The sequence below is a fragment of the Musa acuminata genome, chromosome BXJ2-2, assembly GCF_036884655.1.
Source record: "Musa acuminata AAA Group cultivar baxijiao chromosome BXJ2-2, Cavendish_Baxijiao_AAA, whole genome shotgun sequence".
Taxonomy (NCBI): Eukaryota; Viridiplantae; Streptophyta; class Magnoliopsida; order Zingiberales; family Musaceae; genus Musa; species Musa acuminata.
The window spans coordinates 21,577,449-21,601,294 of record NC_088339.1 but is presented as its reverse complement, the minus strand read 5'-3'; the positions used below and the strand labels follow the sequence as shown (position 1 = coordinate 21,601,294).

The 23,846-nt window shown below is 36.8% G+C and overlaps 3 protein-coding genes across 6 annotated transcripts; 1 reads left to right on the top strand and 2 right to left on the bottom strand.

Annotated features, from left to right (window-relative positions):
• Positions 1-420: 420 nt before the first annotated feature.
• On the bottom strand, positions 421-1,967 carry LOC103970519 (uncharacterized). Its single transcript, XM_009384324.3, has 2 exons — positions 1,197-1,967; positions 421-1,050 (listed from the first exon to the last, which is right to left on the bottom strand). Exons 1-2 carry the CDS (start codon positions 1,774-1,776, stop codon positions 659-661), a joined length of 972 nt encoding a protein of 323 aa, XP_009382599.2. The 5' UTR covers positions 1,777-1,967; the 3' UTR covers positions 421-658.
• A 1,947-nt stretch (positions 1,968-3,914) lies between these two features.
• Positions 3,915-8,213, top strand: LOC135605331 (protein TIC 20-I, chloroplastic-like). 2 transcript variants are annotated; one of them, XM_065095307.1, is made up of 3 exons: positions 3,915-4,156; positions 6,230-6,440; positions 7,384-8,213. In XM_065095307.1, the coding sequence occupies exons 2-3, from the start codon at positions 6,269-6,271 to the stop codon at positions 8,022-8,024; spliced, it is 813 nt and encodes a 270-aa protein (XP_064951379.1). In that variant the 5' UTR covers positions 3,915-4,156; positions 6,230-6,268; the 3' UTR covers positions 8,025-8,213. The 2 variants fall into 2 exon arrangements, with proteins under 2 accessions (XP_064951379.1, XP_064951378.1); XM_065095306.1 differs by having other exon boundaries at positions 3,918-4,156; positions 6,255-6,440.
• Positions 8,214-13,954: 5,741 nt separating this feature from the next.
• LOC135605330 (uncharacterized) lies at positions 13,955-19,252 on the bottom strand. 3 transcript variants are annotated; one of them, XM_065095303.1, is made up of 5 exons: positions 19,162-19,252; positions 17,084-17,364; positions 16,859-16,981; positions 15,591-15,881; positions 13,955-14,349 (listed from the first exon to the last, which is right to left on the bottom strand). In XM_065095303.1, the coding sequence occupies exons 2-5, from the start codon at positions 17,357-17,359 to the stop codon at positions 14,140-14,142; spliced, it is 900 nt and encodes a 299-aa protein (XP_064951375.1). In that variant the 5' UTR covers positions 17,360-17,364; positions 19,162-19,252; the 3' UTR covers positions 13,955-14,139. The 3 variants fall into 3 exon arrangements, with proteins under 3 accessions (XP_064951375.1, XP_064951376.1, XP_064951377.1); XM_065095304.1 differs by lacking the exon at positions 19,162-19,252 and adding an exon at positions 18,382-19,036; XM_065095305.1 differs by lacking the exon at positions 19,162-19,252 and adding an exon at positions 18,449-19,036.
• Between the last annotated feature and the right edge of the window lie 4,594 nt (positions 19,253-23,846).

The following is a 23,846-nucleotide window of genomic DNA, read 5'->3' as shown; positions in this document are numbered from 1 at the left end:
TCGACCAGCTGAAAACCTATTTGGACTTTATTATTGGTCCTTTACTTAATAAGATAATTTGCTATAAGTGGTAATGTTATATATATATATATATATATATATAATATTGACTTTATTATTGGTCCTTTACTTAATAAAGTAACTTGCTCTAAGTTGTAAACCTAATGATTCAATTTTCTGACGCAACAGAAGTTTTCAGATACGAATTCTATACCTTAATGCTAAGCTCTAAAATGAAATGATACATGAAATTCTGTACCTTAATTTATAAGATGATACTGGTGGAAAGATTACTTAGTTATTCTCATATCAACAGAAATTCTTCTTTTTTCTTTCTCAGTCTCTTGGGTTCAATGTGGTAAAAAAGATGAAAACCATTAATCTTAAGATCAATAATTACAAAGATGGCAAGCATGCGCATGAGATTTCTTGAGATTTGTAACATATATTTTTAAGTAGTGAATACAGGATTAATCAACCTTCAAAATTCATGTGATGAAGTTTAGAATCCTAAACCTAATATGAATGCAGCAGCTATTGCATTATAATGTAAAATGCAACAGCACATCCTCTCAGTTTCATACAGCAAAACACAAGTCTGCGTCCCCAAGTTTAAAAGGACTACTAGGATTGGAGTTTGGTATTGGGGGCTCCTCCTCTAACGGCGGTCGCGGTTGATCATCTCCATGTAATGCTTCATCGACTCCTGCCGCTGCAGCCGCATCTCCTCATTAAACTTCTTGATGAACGCCTCCACCCGCCGGTTCAGCTCGTCCTGCCCCAGGGACGCCTCCCTCCTCAGCCTCCCGCCCGACGATCCCCCGCTCTTGGGCGACGCCGCCGCCCCCCTCTCGTTGAAAGTCTCCGACTTTCGCATCACCGCCGCCTTCGCCGCCGCCTCCTCCTCGCCACCGCTGCCGCGGGTGTCCCACGTATCGGACTTCTTGAGGTGGCGTGCGAGCGGCACGGCCCGGCCCTCCGTGATGGTCCGCCATGTGGTCTCCAGCGTCTCGTTCCGCCTCGGCCGCCTTGCCACACCGAGCGCCTTCCCTGAAATTACCATTTTGTTCTCTGAGCCTCATCATCTTTCCGTAACCACAGGATATCGTCACCGCCCACTCGCTCACCGCCACTTTTCGGTGGAAAAATTTGAATCTAATGTACGAATATACTGAAGGGGAGGTGAGAGTAACTACCTTCAGGGCTGGGCTTGACGGCCTTCCGGTGGCTGAACCGGGTGGAAACCAGCGGTTTCTCCGCCGCGGCGACCGAATACTCCGTCGGAATCTCCTCCATAGGTCCCCTACTCCGCCGCTTCGGTGACCAGCTGGACCTCGATATCATGAATTCCTCCTCCACCTCTTCGTCCTCGGCTTCCGCCTTCGCCCTGCCGTAGATCTCCGCGGCAGGCGCATCCACCGCGAGCTTCGCATCGTACTCCACCGGCTCCTGAACAACCGCCACGGGGTCCATCGTCGCGAGGTGCGGCAGCGGCGCGAGGTCCTCGGTGGACGTCGAGGGCTGCTTCTGGAAGCGGGAAGAGGCGGCGATGGAGATGATGATGCCGTTGATGACAAGGTAGAGGTAGGGCGGTCGGAGCCAGGCGAGAGCAGAATCGTATGCCCGGGGGACCTCGGCGGCCAGGAACCAGACGACAGGCGGGCCTGCGAGGCGGATCGCCATGGCCGCCGTCACCACTCCGGCTGAGGCGATCGCCGCCTTAAGTGCCATCGAGACCCACGCGCCACCACCGCCATTCCTGCTCCGGGAACCCATCCCCGCTGGTAAGCGATTGCAGCCGTCTCCCTCCCTCCCTCTCTCTCTCTCTCTCTCTCTCTCTCTCTCTCGCGTCGAAGCTTCAAAGGGAAATGGAGCAAACAGGAGGAGCTGGGGTTTCACTTTTAAAAAGATCAAGAGGTAGTATGAGCGTGATGCGTAGTGATGGACGGCGATGATGGAACACGGGCCGCCGGATGAGGGGTCGTCCTTGTCGCCGAGCCTGCCCCCAAAAGGACAAATAAAACAACTCCAAACGGCAAATCTCGAGGGTGTGATATTACAGGTAGTGGACGACCAGGATTTGCTGATCAAAGTATTGCATTTGATTGACACTAGGAGGATGTTGGGATTCGTTGGATTGGATTTCTTTTCATAAATGAAAGAGGATAAATATATTTAATAAGCACTGAAAGGATAAATATATTTAATAAGCACTGAAATGCGGAGGGCAGTGCGCTCCAACGGTCAAAAATTGGACCGTTATCTGCGGAGTGGGGAAGGTGGGGCGGCAGGTGTTGCGACCTTTTCTCCTTATTTTATTAACGATACTGCCACCATAGTCCTCGTTCTCATCCAACAAGCCCGTCACATCACTCATATATATATATATATATATATATATATATATATTCCAAATCCGATTCATGATGTATTCTAAATTGATTTAAGGGGATCAAGTAGGCTGCTTCATATCTTAAAGAAATCGACATTTTACCATCTAGGAAGCCGGCCACAAATGTCGCAATATTTACACAGTTGGTCGATCTGGCTGGCAAGTACACGTCAATCCCATGGTTCTCATTGCACGAGTGATTCGAGATTATATTTGCACTCATCGAGCACGACATAAACAAGATGGACGGAGTTGAAAACCACCGTACCGAGGGTCGACCGACCATGTTAGGAGAATTCCCGTTAGGTGCACGCGCTTCTTCACGAAAGCATCCATCGCCATCCACAACTGTGAATCTTTCACGTCCCTCGACAGTGACAACTCTCGCTTCAAGGATATCTAAACACTATTCGGGATGGTCATTGTGCTCAGCGACAACCGGTTGTGTTCTGTGTAAAATAATGATTTTATTGGCCGTAAATTTACGTCATAATTTGACTGATTTCTCATAATAAATAACAGGACAGAATTGATGCACAGCAAGCATATTGTATGCCCCGTATGTTGTCCAGGATGTTGTCCCTTGATCTCAGATCATCAACAACAAGGTTTATGGATGTTGTATGCCCCGTTAGATGGATCACACCTACCCCTTTCTTGACATTTTGTCGATCGGTGCAAGTGTAAGGGCACATGAAGAACGGAGCCTTTCTGATGATGCTGAGATCTTTACGTTCTTCTTGCGCACGTTACACATGAATTATCTACGTTCTTTCTCTCTTTTAGAAAGTTCATGAATTCTATCCATCATAATAAATTCTCTTTGCGCCACCGCCAGAAGAATGGCTGATCGCCGCGTGTGGCGAGGAACTTCAGAACCAATATAACTATGCGATGGGTAGAGAAACTGTGAGATGCGCGTGCACAGGGCCTCTGTTTGATGCCAATGAGACCCGATGCTCGATCTCATCCTCACTCACGCCTCCTCTACTTGAAGCCATGGTGATGGATCGAATCTGACCCGATTCGAGATGGGATCTGATCCGACCCGAACGCGGGCCACAAAAGGCAACTCTTGTATCCTAATTGAACTGGAGAGTTCTTATCCACTTCTGTGATCGACCCATTCTCGATTAGCGGCATTGTTAGAGACATGATTCCTTTATTTCTCTTTTGAACCCTCGCAACCAAGGTTTTGAGGATACTGAAGAAAGGAGAATCTGTGAAATCATTATCCGGTTCAGAAAGTATCGAGTGCAGATTTCAACTATGGATGGCAATCTGAGCGCATACATACATATCTTGCATAGGATTAGAAAAGTACATGCAAAGCATCGGTTTTTAGTAGCAACAGCAGAAAAGGGTCTTGGATTTAATGTTCGCTTAGAATGGCCCATAGGCTGAAGCGAAACTAATTAGACCCCAATCTGCAGTAACTGAAGGGTATTGGATTCAATGACCTATGGGCTGAAGCGAAACTAATCAGGCCCAAAGTGCGATGCCCGATTCGATGACTCCGTAAAGACGAATACGAGCCTTCCAGACGTCGCAGGGCGGGCATACCGACTCGGGGAAATTGAGCGCAACTCAGCTTCTATAAATATCCGTGCCGTCCAACCTTCGCCGTGGCCGTTCCACTATCCATCGATAGCGCGGTTCCCATGAAATCGAAGCCCTGTGGGTGGAGGAGCCTTTGGGAGGCCGCTTCAACATCGACGGAGGAAGCGACTGCGTGTTAGCCGGAGAAGACGACCTCGCCCAAAGGTATGTAGGTGGCGTTTCGGCCATCTCAACCGCTGTTAGCGTCTTTTTGTTCGGCTTTGGTGCAGAAAAGAATAAACCAAAAAATAACGGAGTAAAAAGGTAGAGAAGGGACGCATCCTCTAGTTGGTCGCCGGCGGAAGCTGGCCGCGAGCGCGGTCGACGGTCAGGGAGGAGGTCGGGTGCCGGGGTGGTACATGGTGGTGGCGTTGGTCGGTCGGGGATGGGTTGCTTGGGAGGAAAGAAAAGAATAGCGGACTCGGGTCGGATTTTATTGGATCCGCTTGCTAATAGTTTTCGGATCCTTTCTAATTTTCCAACCGATCCGATTATGGTTGGTCCGCTCCAGTGTGAAGGAGAATTTTGGATCAGATGTTCTCATTCCAATCGACGGTTCGGATTGAGAATTGGAGGGTTCTATTTTTCTATAATGGAACCAATTGATGTCATATATCCATGACTGTCTATTGTATGTATTCAAATGAGGCACTAGATTTTCTTTGGTGTGCGTGTTGTTTGTGTTCTCTTTTTATGATTTGAATAACTATTACTGAATACGCTGAGTTCTCTTCATTGTTATGATATCTGACGACTAATTGATTTTTTTGTGTTACCATGTCTTATTGCTCTACATCTGTCATGTTTATATCAAAGAATTACACTGACCATTGAGAAGTGGATCAGACAATGCGTACAAAATGACAACAACGCATATGAAACTGGCAAAAAATCAGTACTTGTTGATTAATTAGTATATTAGATCAATATGTTATAGATATAGATATTGAGATGTGATTAGTGTTTATTTATATGTTAGGTCTATTCTTCTCTCACTTTAAAATGTCTTTCTAGTTAGACTATGGTCATTGGGCATAAGTGCGAGCCATTGGTTATCAACTTATGGTCACTGGGAACAACTATGTCCCATGGTGAGGAAGGACTAATTGGATATTGACTCATGATCTCCATGTAGAATCATGAGTTTGGTGTTTACCAAGTGTTTTTTGTTTATATATGACTATATCTGTTTTATTCATTTACTAAATGTTGATCATTGGATGTGCTTTTTTGTCTTTTCTAATATTTTTTTTCAAATTCTTATCATGAATGTTATTTTCCAATGATGCCTTGCTAAGTTATTATGATTTTGTAGTATTGGTCACTGAAAACGACATGATTGTAAGATCATGTATCCTAGAATTATCTTACATGATATGTAATATGTTTTTGGTTAAGAGGTGGCAAAAACTCATCCTTGTTTCTGGGGCATCATGTGGTGTTCTCATGGATTTTAATGTCCTTAACTTATCCATGATCCTAGTAAATTCAACCCTCTAGCTTTACACCTTTTAGCTTCTCTTTTCCTTCTAGAAAAGATTTTTGCTAAAATCAACATCTCAAGTGCAATTGTTCATGATAGGATTATTCTTTTAAATTTGATGGTTCTGTTTGACTTGTGCCTGGGGATTTCAATTGCACTTTGACAATTCAGGCAACTCTAACGGGCAACACGTTTCATTTTATTTTTTTTGGTTAAAAAGCTTTTTAGCTGTCAATGATTCTGTCAAAAATATAAGCAATCTAATACATATCAAAATAAAAGCACAAGTGGAACTATATTGATGCAAAGTTCCTGTTCAAATTTCTAAATTGTGGTCTTATGATCTTTTTATTCTTGATGATGCCTAACATTGTCATGAGTTCATGTTTTATCGATTTACAACCAGATATGTCTGTGTATGTATATGTACATATACAGCTAATGTAAAATCTGTGTATGCTGTGTAGCAAAATACAGATATATCTTCACCTACTGCAAAATCATATACATATACAGCTAATGTGAAATCTGTATATGCTATGTACTTGTGTAGCAAAATACAGATATACCTTCACCTAATGCAAAATCAATATGATTATGACATCTTAATTTGAACTAAAAGTATGATGTCAGTCCTGTATATGTTGTGTTGCAAATCACCTGGTGTCATGAGTTGATTAGGAATAAGTAGAGCTCTTGTTTCATATCAGTACAACAAGTGCAATTCTGTCCAGAACTCTAATTTATTTTTATAGTTTTCTTTAACCTATTTCTTTGTAGGTTCCTGGAACAATATGATTCTAAACGGAATCACTGCTTCTCGGTGCCTAGACATAAAATTCAGACCTTGCTATTTGAAGCATTGTTCTTCTCTCAGATATGCCCCTCTTTGTGTTTCTGCAACATCTCCTAAATTTAGAAGCCTTTCTATAGCTGATGAAGGAAGGAATGTTCTTCCTTTTAGCGGTATGTTAATATTCTTGTTATATTTAGATATTTCTTTTTGCTTACACGAAACTTTTATGAATTTGACTGGCATATACTAGAAAGTTTTTTTTTTCAAAGAATATGTGCAAATTTTAAACAGACTTTAAAGTTAGCTTGGCTTAGGATCAAAAGATCAGACTTTATTCTGTTAACCATTAAGTACTAGAAGTGGACAATTTTTAGTAAGTTCTTGGGTTCCAAATGAAGCTGCAGAAGTTTTTTATTTTTATTTTTATTTTGATATATACCACAATTAATTTTAAATATTTTCCAGACTTTTTGTGGTAATTCCCTCTTGTTGCTGGTTCTACATTTAATTTTAGTTTTATATATGTCAATATGCCAGTACTCCAAATGTTGTAATGCTGTTTGCTTTGCTAGAGTTAGGAATAATAATATCACCACTAGGTTGTCAACACAGTTTTTCATATATCGAGTAACCTTCATTTATGGCAAAAGTGATCGAGGAATGGTTCAAGCTGACTAAGGCTTTTGATGATTGGAAAACCCTCAAGGTTGGGGATTACCAGCAGCACAGTCTTCTTTAATTTTCCTGGCAGATTTTTAACTGAACCAACATTTGTGCCTTTTGTTTGGCTATACATTCTGGGATTACCAAAGGTCTGTCCAAGCTAAGACTTCCAAATTCAGGCAGCATTTTTGCCTAGGGGTAGTGTTTCAGGGATCTTATTCCTGATTAAAGGTTCAAAAATGGTTTTGGAGTGTCCACAAATTGAACCTTATGGATTGAACTAACAGGCTATTTTTGCCTAGCTTAAGTATTAAAACTGATCAGTGAAGTGCCTCTCGAAATAAACCACAGAATAGATAGAATTTGTAGTGGATTGACAGAAATCACTTCCATTGAATTTTTAATGGTATTTTTCAGTTTATTCATTTTGTTCTGTCGAAATGGTAACAGGTTCTCTGCAATTATCTCGGTCATCTAGCTCCTTCCTATGCTGGGAACATCATGGTAATGCACTTAGGATGCCTTTGTTGGCCAGAAGTAATAAGGTGAGGTGCAGAAGCCCAGTAATCTCTGGAGCATCAAAGAGTTACTTCACTTACCCTCCAATGACCAGTAAGCCCAAATGGTGGTGGAGGACCCTAGCCTGCACTCCGTATCTCCTGCCTCTTCACTTGATGTGGATGCATGCCGACTCAGCATACCATCTCCACCCACTCTTGCAGGATTGGGACTTTCTAGTGAACCCCTTCCTCGATACGATAGCATTAATGCCAAGCTGGATCCTGATGGTTCTCATGTTTTCTGCCTATTATTTTGTAGTGAGGAGAAAAGAATGGCCTCATTTCCTGCGTTTTCACATCATCATGGCTATGCTCCTGGAGAACGCATACCAGGCAATAGCAATTGCATGCACTTGGTTCCCGAAGACTCTCTACCGTGGCGAGCTGGGGATGCATTTCTGGCTTGCTGTTACGTTCGTGCAGTTGTATACGGTGGTGGAATGTATGAGATGTGCACTCTGCGGCAAGTATGCAGATGTCCCTTTCGTCTCTGAGACAGCATATATTCATTCGGATCCAAAGATTTTCTAGGGTTTTCTATTTTGTTTGTTTTGTCTGAATTAGTTAACAATGTGTGTATGGCTTGTAAGAAAAGACTCCTAGTATCACACAGTTCTGTTATGCTGTGACCTTTTACGGATAAGTTTTCGTTCAATCTAGGTTTTTGTTCTCTATTGATACTTCCATGGAATAAAGTGATTACTGGACATTTGAGAATTATGGAAGTGCTGGTAATGTTGTCCATGTTGTGTAGACTGCAAGGTTTTGATGCCCTTTCCTTTCCATATTAATGTCTTGCTGGCTGTACCATCTGTTGTTTACCTGTACTCACTAATCAAGTTTTCTTATTCTTGCACCCACTGATCTTGATCTACTCAGTCCACTGAACCAGTTGATTTATTAGTCTCCTTTAAGTTAGGTTCGTGGTTTATAAACTGGATTGTCTTGATCAAAGATTTTGGTATACTTTGAGAGCTTTAGCTGTTCTTTCCTGAGTAGGTGATCCTTTGAAAGAACATCTCCCTAGGATTTGCAGCAAATTAATTTGGATGGCAATATGTTCATTCCTGGCAAGATAATGATCAATTAACTTGGTTAACTTAAATCATTAATCCAAAATATTTAATCCCAATCCGATGTTTAAAGATTCATATTCTTTAATCTAACTCAATTATCCTTCCGCATCCGATCTAGCACTTTACTCAAATTTCAATTCTCCAATTGTATACATTTGTAGCTTGTGCAACAGACCTGCACGTATATGTGAACCCATAGCTATATATGTGGTGTGAAGAATTATAGAATTTGTGAGGAAGAGGAGCGATTTTATTTATTGAGGAGATTCATTTTATGTCTACTTCTATCATGATTTTTTATCATAAGTTATGATTCTATTATAATCTTTTATCATGTCCTCGTAAGAATGTGCTTCCGTCAAAACTGTCAATCTTGAAACAATATAATTGAAATGTTGACATTCTTGACATGATATAATTGAAATGTTCTACCAGCTAGTGGTTTTGTAACGAAGTTTATTAGTTGGTTTGAAGTATGAATGTGATAAATATGTTATTAATATTTGACTACTTGATCTTTAATAAAGTAAAAACTGATGGTAATGTGTTTCATACGTGAGTGGAACATCGAATAGACACATAAATAGGTGGCATCGACATTATTGTAGTATATTATAGAAGTGGATTGAGAGGTGATGCCAAATTCATGTAATAGATTGGTGACCCAATTGAGTTCTACAATGATGATGGTAATAACTTGATATTCAACTTCAGTAGATCTTATAATTATATTCTATTTCTTGGAACTCCAACTGATTATATTTATTCCAAGAAAGATAATGTAGGCTGACGTAGACGTTTTTTCATCAATGTTGCTTGCCCAATCAACATGAGTGAATGCATGAAGATGAAGTGATGAGTGTTTACGAAGAAGAAGTCTATGATTAAAAGTCCATTTGAGATATCGTAGGATACGATTTAGTATAGATTAATGTATAATGGAGGGTTGATGTATAAATTATGATAATTTATTAACTGCAAATGAGATGTCTTAACATGTAAGAGATAAATACTATAAAGAACTAAATACTTATTGGTACTAGGTGGGATCCGTAGTAGAGTTGTCATCATATAATTTGAGTGATTCAATAGTAGAGAGTGGAGTGACAACTTCTTTGACATTATGTATATTCATCTTTTGATAATAGATCTTGAATGTACTTTTTTTTTTAGATGGGAAAAGTCCAGAAAATATGAATATTGCTTCTACTATTAGAAAATAACTTAACGTTCATAGATCCTTAATAAAAAATTAATTTATCAATTGCTTAAGGAATTACTTTATCTTCATGGGATTATTACGGGTGATGATAATATTATCTACATAAACCAGTAGATATATAGTACTTTTCTTTTATTGTTATAGAAATAAAAATGTGTCAGATTTAGAGTTGACAAAACTAACTGATGCCAAAAATAAGCTAAGTTCGGTATACTAGGCTCTTGGAGCTTGTCGAAGTCCATAAATAGTTTTTTGTAGCTTACCAATATGGCTTAGATATTGAGGGTAGATAAAGCCAGGAAGTTACTGCATAAAAACATTTTTAGTTAAGGTTCCCTATAAGAATGTATTGTTAATATCTAGTTGGTGTATATACTAACCTTTAATAATAACCAAACTTAGGATGAGTTGGATTATTATCAGTTTTACAATATAACTAAATGTTTCTACGAAATCAATACTTGACCGTTAGTGAAACATTTTGGCCACTAGACGTATTTTATATATGATAATGGATCTATATAAGTTTCACTTAATTCAAAAGATCCATTTACACCTGATGATATTTTATATGTAATGAAATAGTACAAGGGTTCATGTAGTATTATGGAGCAGGGCATTTATATTCTTCACATATGGCTTTATGCCAATGTGGAGAGTTTTAGGGTTGGGTGATGGTTATGGGTTCAATAAGTTTATGTGGAGAGCTTATGGTAGCATGAAGTTCAAGGATTGAGAAGATTTCATTTTTGGAGCATGTAGTCATGTAATATTTAAGCTTGATGGTATTATTGGGTCATGTTAGAGGTATGAGAATTGGTGGAGTTACTGACACGTACCTAATCTGGTTAATACACTTCAATGTCACTTGGCCAAGAAGAGGACAAAGATATCATTTGTGGTGATGAGAGTGTTACTTCATCGAACATTACAATGATACACTTCAATGTCACTAGGCCAAGGAGAGGACAAAGATATCATTTGTGGTGATGAGATTGTTGCTTCATCGAACATTGCAGTGTGAGTTAGTGGAGAAGTAGATAGACTAGTTGTAGAGAGGGTGAGGTGCTGCTGAACTAGAGTGAAAAGAGAGTCAGGTCTAGAGGAGAATTGCTAGTTGATGTATTGATGTAGCGATTTCGTGATCTTAGTTATGCATCTGACCCTTAAACTTGAGATACCAAGGATGTTGTATGAGTAGTCCACTCTTTGATATCGAACTTATAAGTTTGAAGGTTTTAAATCTAACACAACCGGTCATCGAGGGTGATAGCCAACCTTACGAGAGCAATTAAGTGTCGATAGAGGATCATCTACTCTCAGTGTTATGAGAGAAATATCTTGTGTGTTCTTGCTCAAGTAAATCTCTTTCGATTAAAGCAAGACTTGAATAGATTTAGTATGGGCCTAACAGCACCATACCCGATATATGGTCTTTGTGATATTAGATGAATGAGGGATTATAAATACATGATAATTGAGGATAAATAGGTCCAATGGATTAGATCCCTCTGTAACGTTTGAGGACTATGACGTAGTGGCCTAGTATATCCAAAGTCGATGAATTGAGTGAATTATCACAAGATGATAATTCATTGAATTAGAAGGAGTTCTGACAAGTGTAACTCATGACCAGCTCAGTAGTGGGCCGAGAGGGTCACACATATGATGAATGACGCGATGAATAGAAGATTATATATATGATATCTAATAAGCTCCTATTTTATTCGATCTATTGGGTGAGACTTAATAAAAGTTTCGAGTAGATAATTGGATAAAGATTCAATTTCCATTAAGTTATAGATAATTGAATAGAGATCTAGTATCTAATATACTAGGAAAATTGGATAGAGATCCAATACCCAATGGGGCAGGATCCATTAGGGTTTGCAATATGACCTCTCTATAAAAAGGGATGTGGGACTAAAAGGGTTATAAAGCTGGACCCCTTAGCCACCACCTCCTTAACTCCTCCCCCTACTCCTTCCCCCTTGTCGTGTTGGTAGTGGTGCACGAAAGCGAGGAAAGAATGCATCACGAGAGAAGGTGTGTCATTACTTTATCCATTATGTGTATCACTACTAGAGATGAGAACACGATATCTCCTTCATCCATGGACTAGAATCTGTAGATCATGGATATACGAGTTCCCTTATGTGAGATTTTCTCATGTCTTACGTAGTTTTCGAATTTGAGAAGTTTTTCACTTCCAATCGTCGCACACGATTTGATATAAATCTATTTTTTGGGATATTGATTTCTATTTTATTTTTTCACTACGCATGTAATACTCTCCCGGGTTTCCCAACATACTTGAGGCCAATTGGATGTAGTAGTAAGCTTGAGTCGACCAACAAACTTTTACTATGTGTCCAATTTTATCATAGAGCTGGTAGATGACTTTATGTTCATTGTTGGTGTTGGGATGTCAAAACTATTAATAGTTATAGTTGAAGTTATTTTTTGAATTGTCTATATTAAAGTTGTCACCATGGTTGTGGGGTTGATAGTATGATAAAGGATGATGACTATGTATTACAGAGGCATATTGTTCGATCCTTTGTTGAAGCTCATATTACTTCGATTGATGTTTTTTTTGGATTTTTGATTGAATTAAGATGTGATTGTTGGTCCTATCATCTTTTCTTCTCATTTTAGATATGTTTTATAATCAATTAACCTATCATATAATTCGTCAAATGATATTGGTGATTCTCGTGCTCAAGCTATTATTATCAGTTTCTTATATTCGTCTCCTAGGCTATTAAAAATATGGACAATGACTTCTTTATCACTCAAGGGATAACCTATTAAAGCTAAGTCATCGACAATAGTACTTCTCTTTTATATTATTTTTATCTGAATAGATAAAAGATTTAGCATGCGAATGCGAGAACAATTGACGATGATAGTTTGTAACTTTAACCATGCTTCTGCTATAGTACTGTATGAAGAGATTAGTAATGCTATGGATCTAGCAATTGAGACTTGAATTATTTATAGAATAAGACAATCATATCATAGTCATAACCTATAATTAGGATTTATTGTTAGGCTGGGTTCTCTTGATATTTGGATCTTTTATATTGGACAATTGAGAAAATCGTTCATATAGCACAATAGATTATATTTAAATAAGAGATTAGAGAATTATGATTACTAACATGTATAGTTATTAAATAATTTGAAGGGGATTAGAGTTATTGTATGATGTAAACTATTATTGATATGTCTTATATGTTGAGATAAACTATTATTTCATGGGGTAACAATAATTGGGACACCAGATGAGAAAAAGAGAATATGATGTAAAGTTCATAACCAATTGATGACATGACAGTCGATAGACAGTAGAGATTTGATCTGATTTGTTGGAAGGGATCAGAGGAAGGACTTGAACCAGTGAAGGAGAGGTCTTTGCTAGTGATGACTGAGCCTTCGCCACTCGCCTCGTTTGTAGATGTGCGATAGGGGCAAATCACCTACTGTGATGTGAGAGGTAGTTTTGGCGATGCTACAGAGATGTCCGTCGAAGGAGAGCTTGCGTGAGTGGTTTCTCTTCCTTGGTTATAGATTTGATCACCGAGCTTGGCTATAGATCTGATCATCAATCAAAAGGAAGGGTTGCTATCCGAGGAGGAGTCGGAGGAGGCACCGGTGAGGACGATGGTGCTAAGGAGGAAGTCGTCTGTGAGGACACTGATGATGGAGATTACGAAAGGAGAAGGTGGGGCTGGAGTTATCACTGGTGAGGAGAATCGCTAATGTTCCTTATCAATGAAGGAGAGGAGTTATTATCGTTGAACAACTAGGAAGGAAAAATTTTATTGGAGGTAAAAAAAAGTTCTGATACCATAAAAATTTTTAGAACTTGTTATGAAAACAAATAATTTTATTCATTAAGATGATGCATATTCATACAATATTTTAAGAAGAGATTTTCCTCAATCATATATGCAAATTACTCACTCAAATCGGTAATTGATCCTCAAATTATATTGAGAATGTAAGAAATATAAAGATGTCATTTCACGTCTATATCTATTTCTATAATGATCTTTTATCGGATGTCATTCCATCTGTTTTTATCATAAATGTAGCCTATGAACTCCAAAAAAATCTATTATCTTCCCTGTTTTTAGTTTCATGAAAGAAAGGGTGAATAAAGGATGCAACGACAGAAGGATCTGCAACATATTTGTTCAAAATATGAGCACATACTACATCTGTTCTATTCAAAAGAGTTATATTATAATCTCAACTTCCAGAAGACAAAATGGGAACGAAGCACAAAAGCAACGAAATAATATAAGATGGGGACTTATGTATCTTTGCTTTTGGAACATCATTACTCGTTCTTCTTGTCAGATATGGACTTTCTTGCATCAACTCCTGTATAAGGAGCAACATTATACGCATACTGCTGGAGGACAGAGAAAACCACCATTTCCAAAAGCACCAAGACATTTTGTATGGCTTCCTCGATATGCTCTACATCCAGCCAGAAATGATGTGATCGAATTACTCCTGCCGTAGCTAACACATCGAGTGCAACTCCCTGCAGCAAATCCAGATTGAGATGTGAAATTGCCATCTCTATAGCTAAAGAAACACTAAAATCTGGCACTATATCGTAAAGGTCTCTAACAAGGATTAACGAGAAACATATGATGTATCTAACCATGTTTACTACTACGATGGAATTTTCAACCACCAGAAGCTGACATTGGAAAATTTTACTCTTAAAACATGATAATTATGTAACATTTGATTCATCATAAAACTGAAAATAGAAATGAGAACTGGAATTAGGATCCACTGAGATCAAAACTGAAATAGAGAATCCAACTTAAGCCCAATAGGGGTGCCAGTAATTATATTTACTTTATTAGCAATTTATGTATTTAATCATATTCTCATTCATGTTGTTATTTATCATTGTGTTATTCTTAATTTATCTAAACAAATTTTAATTAAATTGCATCACTAGTTCACCAAAATTTGCTGTACTTTATCGACGATATTTTTACTGAATATGATGTGAACTATTATTAGAGTGCAATGATATGTAATTCGTGAACTATCATCAATAATTTAAAAAATACCACAGAACATTTTATTAGTAATTTAAATTACTTAAAATCATACAATCAGAATTATGACTAAATATTATTTTAAACACTTAATGTTTAATTATGTGATCATCAATACAGTATGACATTAATACGACCAATGACATAATATAAACTATAACAATAAATATCATACATGAGTAAACATAGTGATATTCAAATATGAAAAATATGTATAAACAGAACCAAATATAAATAATAGACTTAATTGTAATTATGACTGATAGGAAGAATAGGAAGAAGAATAAACGGTAGCAATACCAGGTAGATAGGGTAGTACATTTCATTATCGGTCTACTAACCACCTGGTAAGCTTGATATAGTAAGATCATTGAATGGTAAGCCTGGTTTCAAACTAAACTAAACAAAATCATCTGGTCCATGTACTGATAAGTCACCAGACCAATTAATATCAGTCCATACTGACCAATACAGCCGAAATTTAATTCCATAGTTGAGATCAATATTATAGCTTTACAAAGTTAAGGAACATCAACCTTAGATGCCATGAGAGCCATGATATGGAACCAGAATGTAAACCAAAAACGAAAACCAGATGTTTTCCGAATAAATCAGATGATTCACACATTATTTAGTAACAAAGTTCTGCATGCTGACGTAGCTATCAAATTAAAGGACTAGACAAAAGAATGACAGAAAAAAGTACCTGCCAGAAGCAAAAAAAGACTATTCCTTTAATGCACATGAATTTCGTTAGAGGCTTATGTGGTGCCAGTTCCTTAGCAAACACATGGTAGAAAATCACCAACGCATACAATGCCATGGAAACTGAAATGTTCAGTATGATGGTGAAAGTCCAGCTGATCCAAGTGGTGTACAGCCCAAGAAGTTGTAATGCAATCATTAGAATGGAGCAGATAGGCCGAATTACAACAAATTGCCATGTCCAGTACTTTAGAAGCATCAATGTATGGTGCTCTAACCGGATAGTGTGAGGCTGCATTTCCAAACAAGCACGTCAACCATTTTGTTGCTTCGAAAGCATAAACTTAATATAATTCTGGTACAGACAATAAGCAGTTGTCATAACAGTCCCATTACCACAAGTCAGATGCTTACAGTTATTCTCATTGAGTATGCATTTGAAACCATATACTTCCAGCATGCAAGATACAGTTGTCATGAAGTAAAATTTGAAGCCAGAAAGGATAACAAGAAAATTGTCACTAGCAGTGCAGTCGACACTTTTTATCGATAAACATAGTTATTTTGCCTTAAATAAAAATCAATTTAGTTGCTAAGCATTATTAGAGTCGAAGCCTAGTGCACCCATTCAATAAACAATGTAGTTATTTTGCCTCAAAGAATAATCAATGCAGTTACTGAGCATTAAATTAGGGAAGGCATAGTGCACAAAGTTCCTGTTAGGTATCTTGAGAGGGTGACAACTATGCAGCCTTTCCCCCACATACGAATTTTCTAACTAGCAAATTTTTGCAATACTAGAAAATTTTCTAACACAACCAGAATTAGTAGATAATCTCAGAGAAAGATCAGGAGGTTCTGTGTTTTTTTAAGGATCAGGAGGTTCTTATTACATTAAAGTAGCAGACTGGTCATAACCACCCCTAGATGTAGCCAGTAATAATTAGTTCCATCCCAGTTGTTCACTCTTTGTATCTAACATGCTTAAGTACTGTAAGAATACATTTCATCTCAGTTTTAATCAGGTTTTTCAGTATCTCAATTTGATCCATTGCAAACTACATATTTTACTGAAACTTGTTTAATAACTATTTCTTAATTTTATACAAGGAAAATTAAAGTCTTTCCTCTTTGGTGACTGCTTTCATTGGAATCGAAATCCTTAACCAACAGTAAGGCAAAAAGCAACTAGTATGGAAACAATTCGGGTTACATGTTGATACATGAATAGTGATAAAATAACATTATGGTTTTTTTTATAAATCATACCAGAAAAAGAGATACAGGGAAAGAATGATGGATCTCCCTTCCTTTAATTTCGTCTGGCACAATGTTCTTACTGAGAGAAATGTTCAAGTAACTATACATCAAAGCCATGAACTTGGCAATCACCTGCAATAAGACCACAACTTGTGTTATGAGTTTTGCTGAAAAAAAAAATTCCATGACAATGAACATGAAAGTAAATTTCTGGGTTTAAGCATAGGGACTTACGAGAGCTTCATAACATTCCTTAATAGAGTCCAGAAAAGTGAAAAAGGCTTTGCTGCCCTGAATATCTACCAAACCAACGAAGGAGTCTATAGCATACAAAGGAGCCATAAGGATAATAACTATTATAGCCTTCTGTTCCTTTGGATTTTTCCAATAGAAAAGATGTTGCGATAGTAACTGTATGGTGAAATGCATGGTCAGAATCACACAGCATGCTGCCCCTAGTAAAGTGAGTGTTCCAGGGTCCATCTTCGTCAGATCCATTTGTGGAAACATTGCTTCTGGAGATAGAACACGACCAGGAAATTATTATTTAGGCCTGCTACTTTCAAGAAGATAAAAGCAACACAACTCTTGCAATGCCGAACAACTAATTACTTATGGAGTTCTATCATAACGTAGTAGCAGTAGCTACAGCAATGTCAAATTGGAATTATATCCACAAGTAGAACCCTACCAACTAGAACTAGAACTAACAAAAACAACCAAAAAGGGATGTGAAGAACTGAACAGAAAACGTGCCAGAAGGAGGATAATTCCCAACAAAATAAGCTCATATAACTGCAGAAAAAATTGGTATTATAAGTTCATAGTTTTTCAACATTTCTGAGCATGAATGACTGTACAAATAAATGAGTTCTTACCGATGTCTGCTAAAAGCTACTATATTTATTTCAACAGATTTCATAAACATTTTTCTGAGCATTGATGAAAGCTATGCACTCGAGGTTGTATGTGAATCGCAGCTATTTGCGACAACACACTATAATTCCAACATACACAAGAGTGTTCTTTCACATGGTTTACAACCAAGTCTTCGTCTTCATCTTTTTCTTCCTCATATAGCCCAAATCCCTCTTGTTAAAAGGTAATTTTATCACACTATTTGTGTTGCAATCAAACTCAAACCAGAATGTCAGAAGAACCATACATGTGATTTGATCTTATATATAAGTCTGCATCCACCACAGACATGGATAATGCTTTATTCAATTATCAAATAACTTGCCCACACTGTGTAAACTCTCATCCCAAACAACTCTCAACTCGGTGCACACCATGTTGACTGGCATATACAATTTCTTCAGGAAAACTGTGGTGCCTGCGGTTTGCAACCTCACCATCAAGTATCAATGAGATTTCAAGAGCCATACCCCCAGCGTCTTGAAATCAGCAGCAGGAAAAAATATAAAAAAACAAATATTGGTCAAGTTTTCAACATCTGTTCTGTTTCTCACAGCAATTTGGAGATGTCTGTTTTCTTTTAAGCTCTGAAAATGTTTTTAGATAATACTGACCGTAAAAGAACAAAAAAGCTCTCAGCTTTTTCTGTGTTCTCGAAGCTGTTAATGAATGGGGACTCACTCTACTGTCGACCCCCACGGCAGCAATGGGCAAAGCGGAACTAGGTTGGGACGATATGGGGTGCGCTCAAATGTGCGATGTGCCTCGGATGAGGCCCTCTGTCCCGGCTCCTCTGAAGAGCGGCGACCACCAGTGTCAGTCACTTCCCGAGATGTACACTCGGCCACACGCCTACAGCGCTTCTCTCATCGAGTGGAGGGGCCCGCCCGTGCTCCACCCACAAGCTCTCCTCCAAGGGGATGCGACGCAGCTGCGCCACCGATCAAGTGCAAGATTGGACAGCTTCACCGACTATAACGCCCTAATCCGTGCCAATTCGATTACCTCTCTCTCGAAATGATGGATTTGAAATATAATTCCGATTCTTAAAATCACAAGCAATTGATTCCCTCACGCAATTTTGAAGTGGAATCGATTCCTTAACGGGTACCAATTCAACTCAGCGCAGCAAGCTCACAGCACTAGAGAATTCTAGACTTTCTCAAGATACCGATTCTTTTCAAGGACTGATGATTGTTTCGACAGATATAATGGAATAAAAGTGATCATCCAATTCACAATCGTCCACAACATCGAAGAAGAATCGATCTGAGATAACATTAAAACGAAACCGATTGAGAAATCCAACACAAGCGACGCTCAGGCGGAAAGATACGACCGAGGAGAAACGAAGAGAAAGAAAGAGAGATCGGAGAGAGTCAACGAGGACTTACCCCGTATAGATGGATCTCGCTTCTTCCAGTGAGAGGAAGACACAGACCAAATGCTAAAGGGATTGGGGTTTCCGTTGTCACACTATTTTACAACTAATGTCCTCTATATAAAGGGATCGGGTCTCCATTACCACTATTTTACCGTAATGCCTAATGCACATGAAATGTCATATATGTCCCCCCCCCCCCACACCCCACAAACACACCTAATTACAAATTTAAGCTTTTGTTAATTATTAGTATTTAATAATTTGCTTCCATTTTTTACATTTCAAATATACTCCTTTTAACTTTATAGGAGTCAATATGGAGTTTTGTTTTTCTATTTTTTGTTTTTCTTTCATATGCTTTCCCCAAGTGGGGGAGGCTTATAAAAGGTTACAAAATGCTTTGTAGAGATCTGCTATTTAATAATCTTTCATATTCACACACACACACACAATATTTATATCATCACAATCAGATTAAATCAATATTGCCTGTTGACTAACTAAATGAATTCCACATACATTATATAGTAAATTAAACATGGAATGCTCGTACTACCTACAAGATAAAATTTTCAGCCCTTTATGTCCACATAGGCTGTATGTGTACAAATTATATTCTTAATTTAAAAGAATATTTGGTTATTTTGATTATAAGATATATATTTAATTCTAATTATTATTTTACTATATCTTTGGCATATGATTTGCATGAGTTCTTGGGAATAAGAGACACTTACTACAATTTGTACCCACAAACATACATATTCACTAAATCGAGATTGTCCAATTGACATTTATAGGAATAGGTAGAGCTTAAGTTACTAATGTTTGCTGTTACTTTTTAAGTATTTTGATATTCTATTTGGTCTCGTCCTTTTATTTTGATAGATTTGTTTGAGTTGATTTTTTTTATTTTACAAAAGATAAATTATAAATGTGGGATTCGAGATCACGATTTTACTAGAGTTTGATATATAATTGTACAATGATACACACACTAACAATTATATGAGAGAGACCAAATGCAACCGAGATATTAGAGTGAAGAAACGGATTGAGTTTTCCTTTATTACTACTTTACTATAATGACTAATGCTTTATTAGCTTTTTCATCACAAAATTTTTACTATTTATATTTTTAAAAAATTTGTTATGTTTTTAAATCAAACATAAATATTTTTTTTCTTCTTTCTTTGACAATCTCATTGGACCTTATGGTGTCACTCTCTCGAAGCAATAATAAATTATAAATTATATTTTTAAGAGGTTGTTAATAGCAAGAAAACAAAAGGACTGCAAATACCAAGCTTCTATAGAAAATAACATTCATATCCCTAGAAATACACCTAATTACAAATGTAATGCTTCTAGATTTCAGAAATTAAATTGTCCCGTCTATGGTTAATTGTTAGTATTTGATAATTTGCGTGCATTTGACCTTTTCAAATATACTTTTAACTTTATAAGAGTCAATATGGAATTTTGTTTTATGTTATTTTTATTTTTTTCTTTCATATGTTTCCTCCATGTGGGGGGAGACTTATGGAAGGCTAAAAAAGGCATGGAAATAATCTAGAAGGCCTCTTATTTAATAATCATTCACACTCACGCACAAATAAAAAAAAAAAATCTATTTTGACGGCAAATCTTAAAGGGGATTGGCATGGGAAGAAAAACTAAGGATTTTTATATCATAGTAAAAATCTATTTGTTAAATTTCATCACAATCAGATCAAATCAATATTGAGTGTTCATTAACTAAGTGAATTCCACCTACATCATATAGCAAATCGTACAAAAAAGATTAGGATGTTGACATGGAATACTCGTCGTACCCATAAGATCAAATTTTCATTAATAATGATGTAATTTAATTGTGGTGTACAATTTATATCTTAATTTAAAAGAACATTTGGTCCTTTTATTATAAAATATATTTAATTCTAATTATTATTTTACTATATTTTGTATGAGTTCTTGCGAATAGAAAAAACTTACTACATTTTACCAAATCTTGTCTAATTCATAATTATAGGAATAGGTAATGGAACACCTTAATCGGGTTGGATTGTTTAAGTGGGTAAAAATTAAAATTAACTTATAAGGATCTGAAGTATAATATGATGACTCCAACTTAAATAATTTGATCAATTATTTGGATCAAATCGGAGTTATAAATCCATTAGCTCATAATATTTAATATTAAAACTGAACTAATATTTGAGCATAACGAAGAGACTCGAAACAACTACCCGTACCCGTGCATAAAATCAGAGCTTAGGTTATTAAAGTTTTTGCTAGCTCCTTCACTTTCATATTGTCTCTCCATTTTGATAGAACTGATAAAGTTAATTTTTTTAAGAATAAATTATGAAGACAGGATTTGAGATTGGAATCTTGCAAGATATCTAAGGATTAAGATATCTATATAAATAATACACTAACTATTAAGATAATTTGATACTGAATACAAGAGTTTAACATTTTGATAAATCTTTTGTTTATGTTTTTATTTAATTAGATAATTATGTACTAACTGTTAGAATATCTCTGATTATTAATACCGAAAACAAGAGTTCATTTTTATAAATCCTCAATATATAAATGTGTTTCTTAAAGGCAAAGTAGAAAACCATATTTATAAAAGTATTGAGACAGGTGATTTGAAGTCCAAGCGTCATCTTTCTTAACATTTCAAGTAATGCTCATAACATTGATATAAAAGATGGTTTTGGGGAAAAAAAGGGAGAAAAATGTTTATATGTAGTATAATGGCAAACAAAATTGGAAGATTTTTTAATAGGATGCCTATCATAAGCACCATAAACTAAAATTCATGATATATTTAATTGTTTGCTAAATATCGCAACGTTTTTGCTTTCATTATTTCTACTTGTTAATATCTGACGTAAAGTCGCTATAAATTGTAATATAAATATAACATATATGTAAATGTAAATCAAAATTTTTAGAGTATCTTTATTCTCTTCGATTATTTTAATCCCATATACTATCTCTCTCCTTACCAGCTTTGTCTTTCTTTCTTTTTTTTCTTTTTTTTTTTTCTACTATACGACTGAATCAAATATTATTATGTTATATGTGTGGAAGAGAAACAAATATTATGACGATTACATCTGGAATAAAATTAGATATTTGACACTTACATTGAAGAGACGTTTCATTATTAATATGCTAATAGTTGACTAATAAATGTTAATACAATAATTCATTTATTAGTTTCTTAGAATTTTAGGGATAAGTACTAAACTTAGGCTATATGGCTTATGGCTATCTAAATGTTATCAAGTTCGAGTAAGATGACACACATGAAAGAGATGATATATCCTAACACACTCTGAGGTACTAATCCAAAAGATATTAACGGCAATTATTATTTCAATTTGGATTACTACATATTAGCCATGATAACATAGTCTTGCAAGGATTAGTGTGTTAAATTTGGATGGGTATTTCCAAATGACAATGATTTATTTATAAACTATATTGTCTGGATAAGTACATTAATGTTAAACAAGGGCTATGGCAACCTAGCCTAGCTTAGCTTGTGAGCAAAATGACAAACAAATGAAGCATACTAATCCTAAAGCATTGTTGTTGGAAAATAGTATTATAATGATTAATACATCTTTATTGAAATAAAGTTAGAGATTTGACGTTCACATTGACATTGTTGCATAGAGTAAAAGTCGAAGTGCAAAACTACCTAATATATTGATGTTAGTCAAAGTTTCAACATCATTGCACTAATAGTCGACTAATAGATATTAATCCCAATATACCTGAAAGTTGTTGGGTTGCTTATGAGCAACTACTCTTGAGAACTTGAGATGCATTATTTACATCGAATAATATAGTGATTTAATATTAGAACATGAATCTTCGCATCTTCCGATCATGAATTGATTCGAATCGGAATCAAGCTGAAACGGCATTGTTAGGCAGTTTGATTCTGATTTGATTTTGACTCGATCGAAAATAAATAAATAATGAGTATTAATAAAAATAAAAATAAAAAATAAATAAATAACGATTCGATTTTGGAATCGGAATCGCTCCCTTTTGTATGGAAGCACAATCGTTGATTTCCTGTGTTGATCGAGACGAGCGATAGATCGGACGGCACTCGCATGGCAAGTCGTCGGACCCACCGCATTGCTTCCTTCAAGAAAGAGGACTTTGCCTTTGAAGCATCATCGGGGTTGGAGATGCAATGTTGTGCCGATGGGCAATGTTTAAAGCGGTGCCATCCTTCATGGATGCTTTTTTCTCCAAATGACATGCATGCATGGATGCGAATCTGGCCCCGAGAAAGCATTTTTGGGAGTCCTAAAAGCTTGCAGTGCTGACGATGCAACTCCGGATTTTGAATCGTAGCCTACAATCGAACGCAAGTTGGTGCGTCCAACTCCCATCGGCTCTTCATGTTACTCTTTTTGGCACACTCTTACATGCCAAAACTGTATATGGTCTTATTATAATGGAAAATACTTGGCACATGAAACTAAGTGTGTGCTGTGGTGTGCAAGTTAACTAAGATTCTTTTTTGGGTTATTTACAGGAGAGGAGACGAGAGGAGATGCACCATCACATGTCTGATGTATTATAATATTAATGGTATTTGTCGATCCGTTACTTAGGATGGTATATGCATGTTCAGTATGAGACTTATAT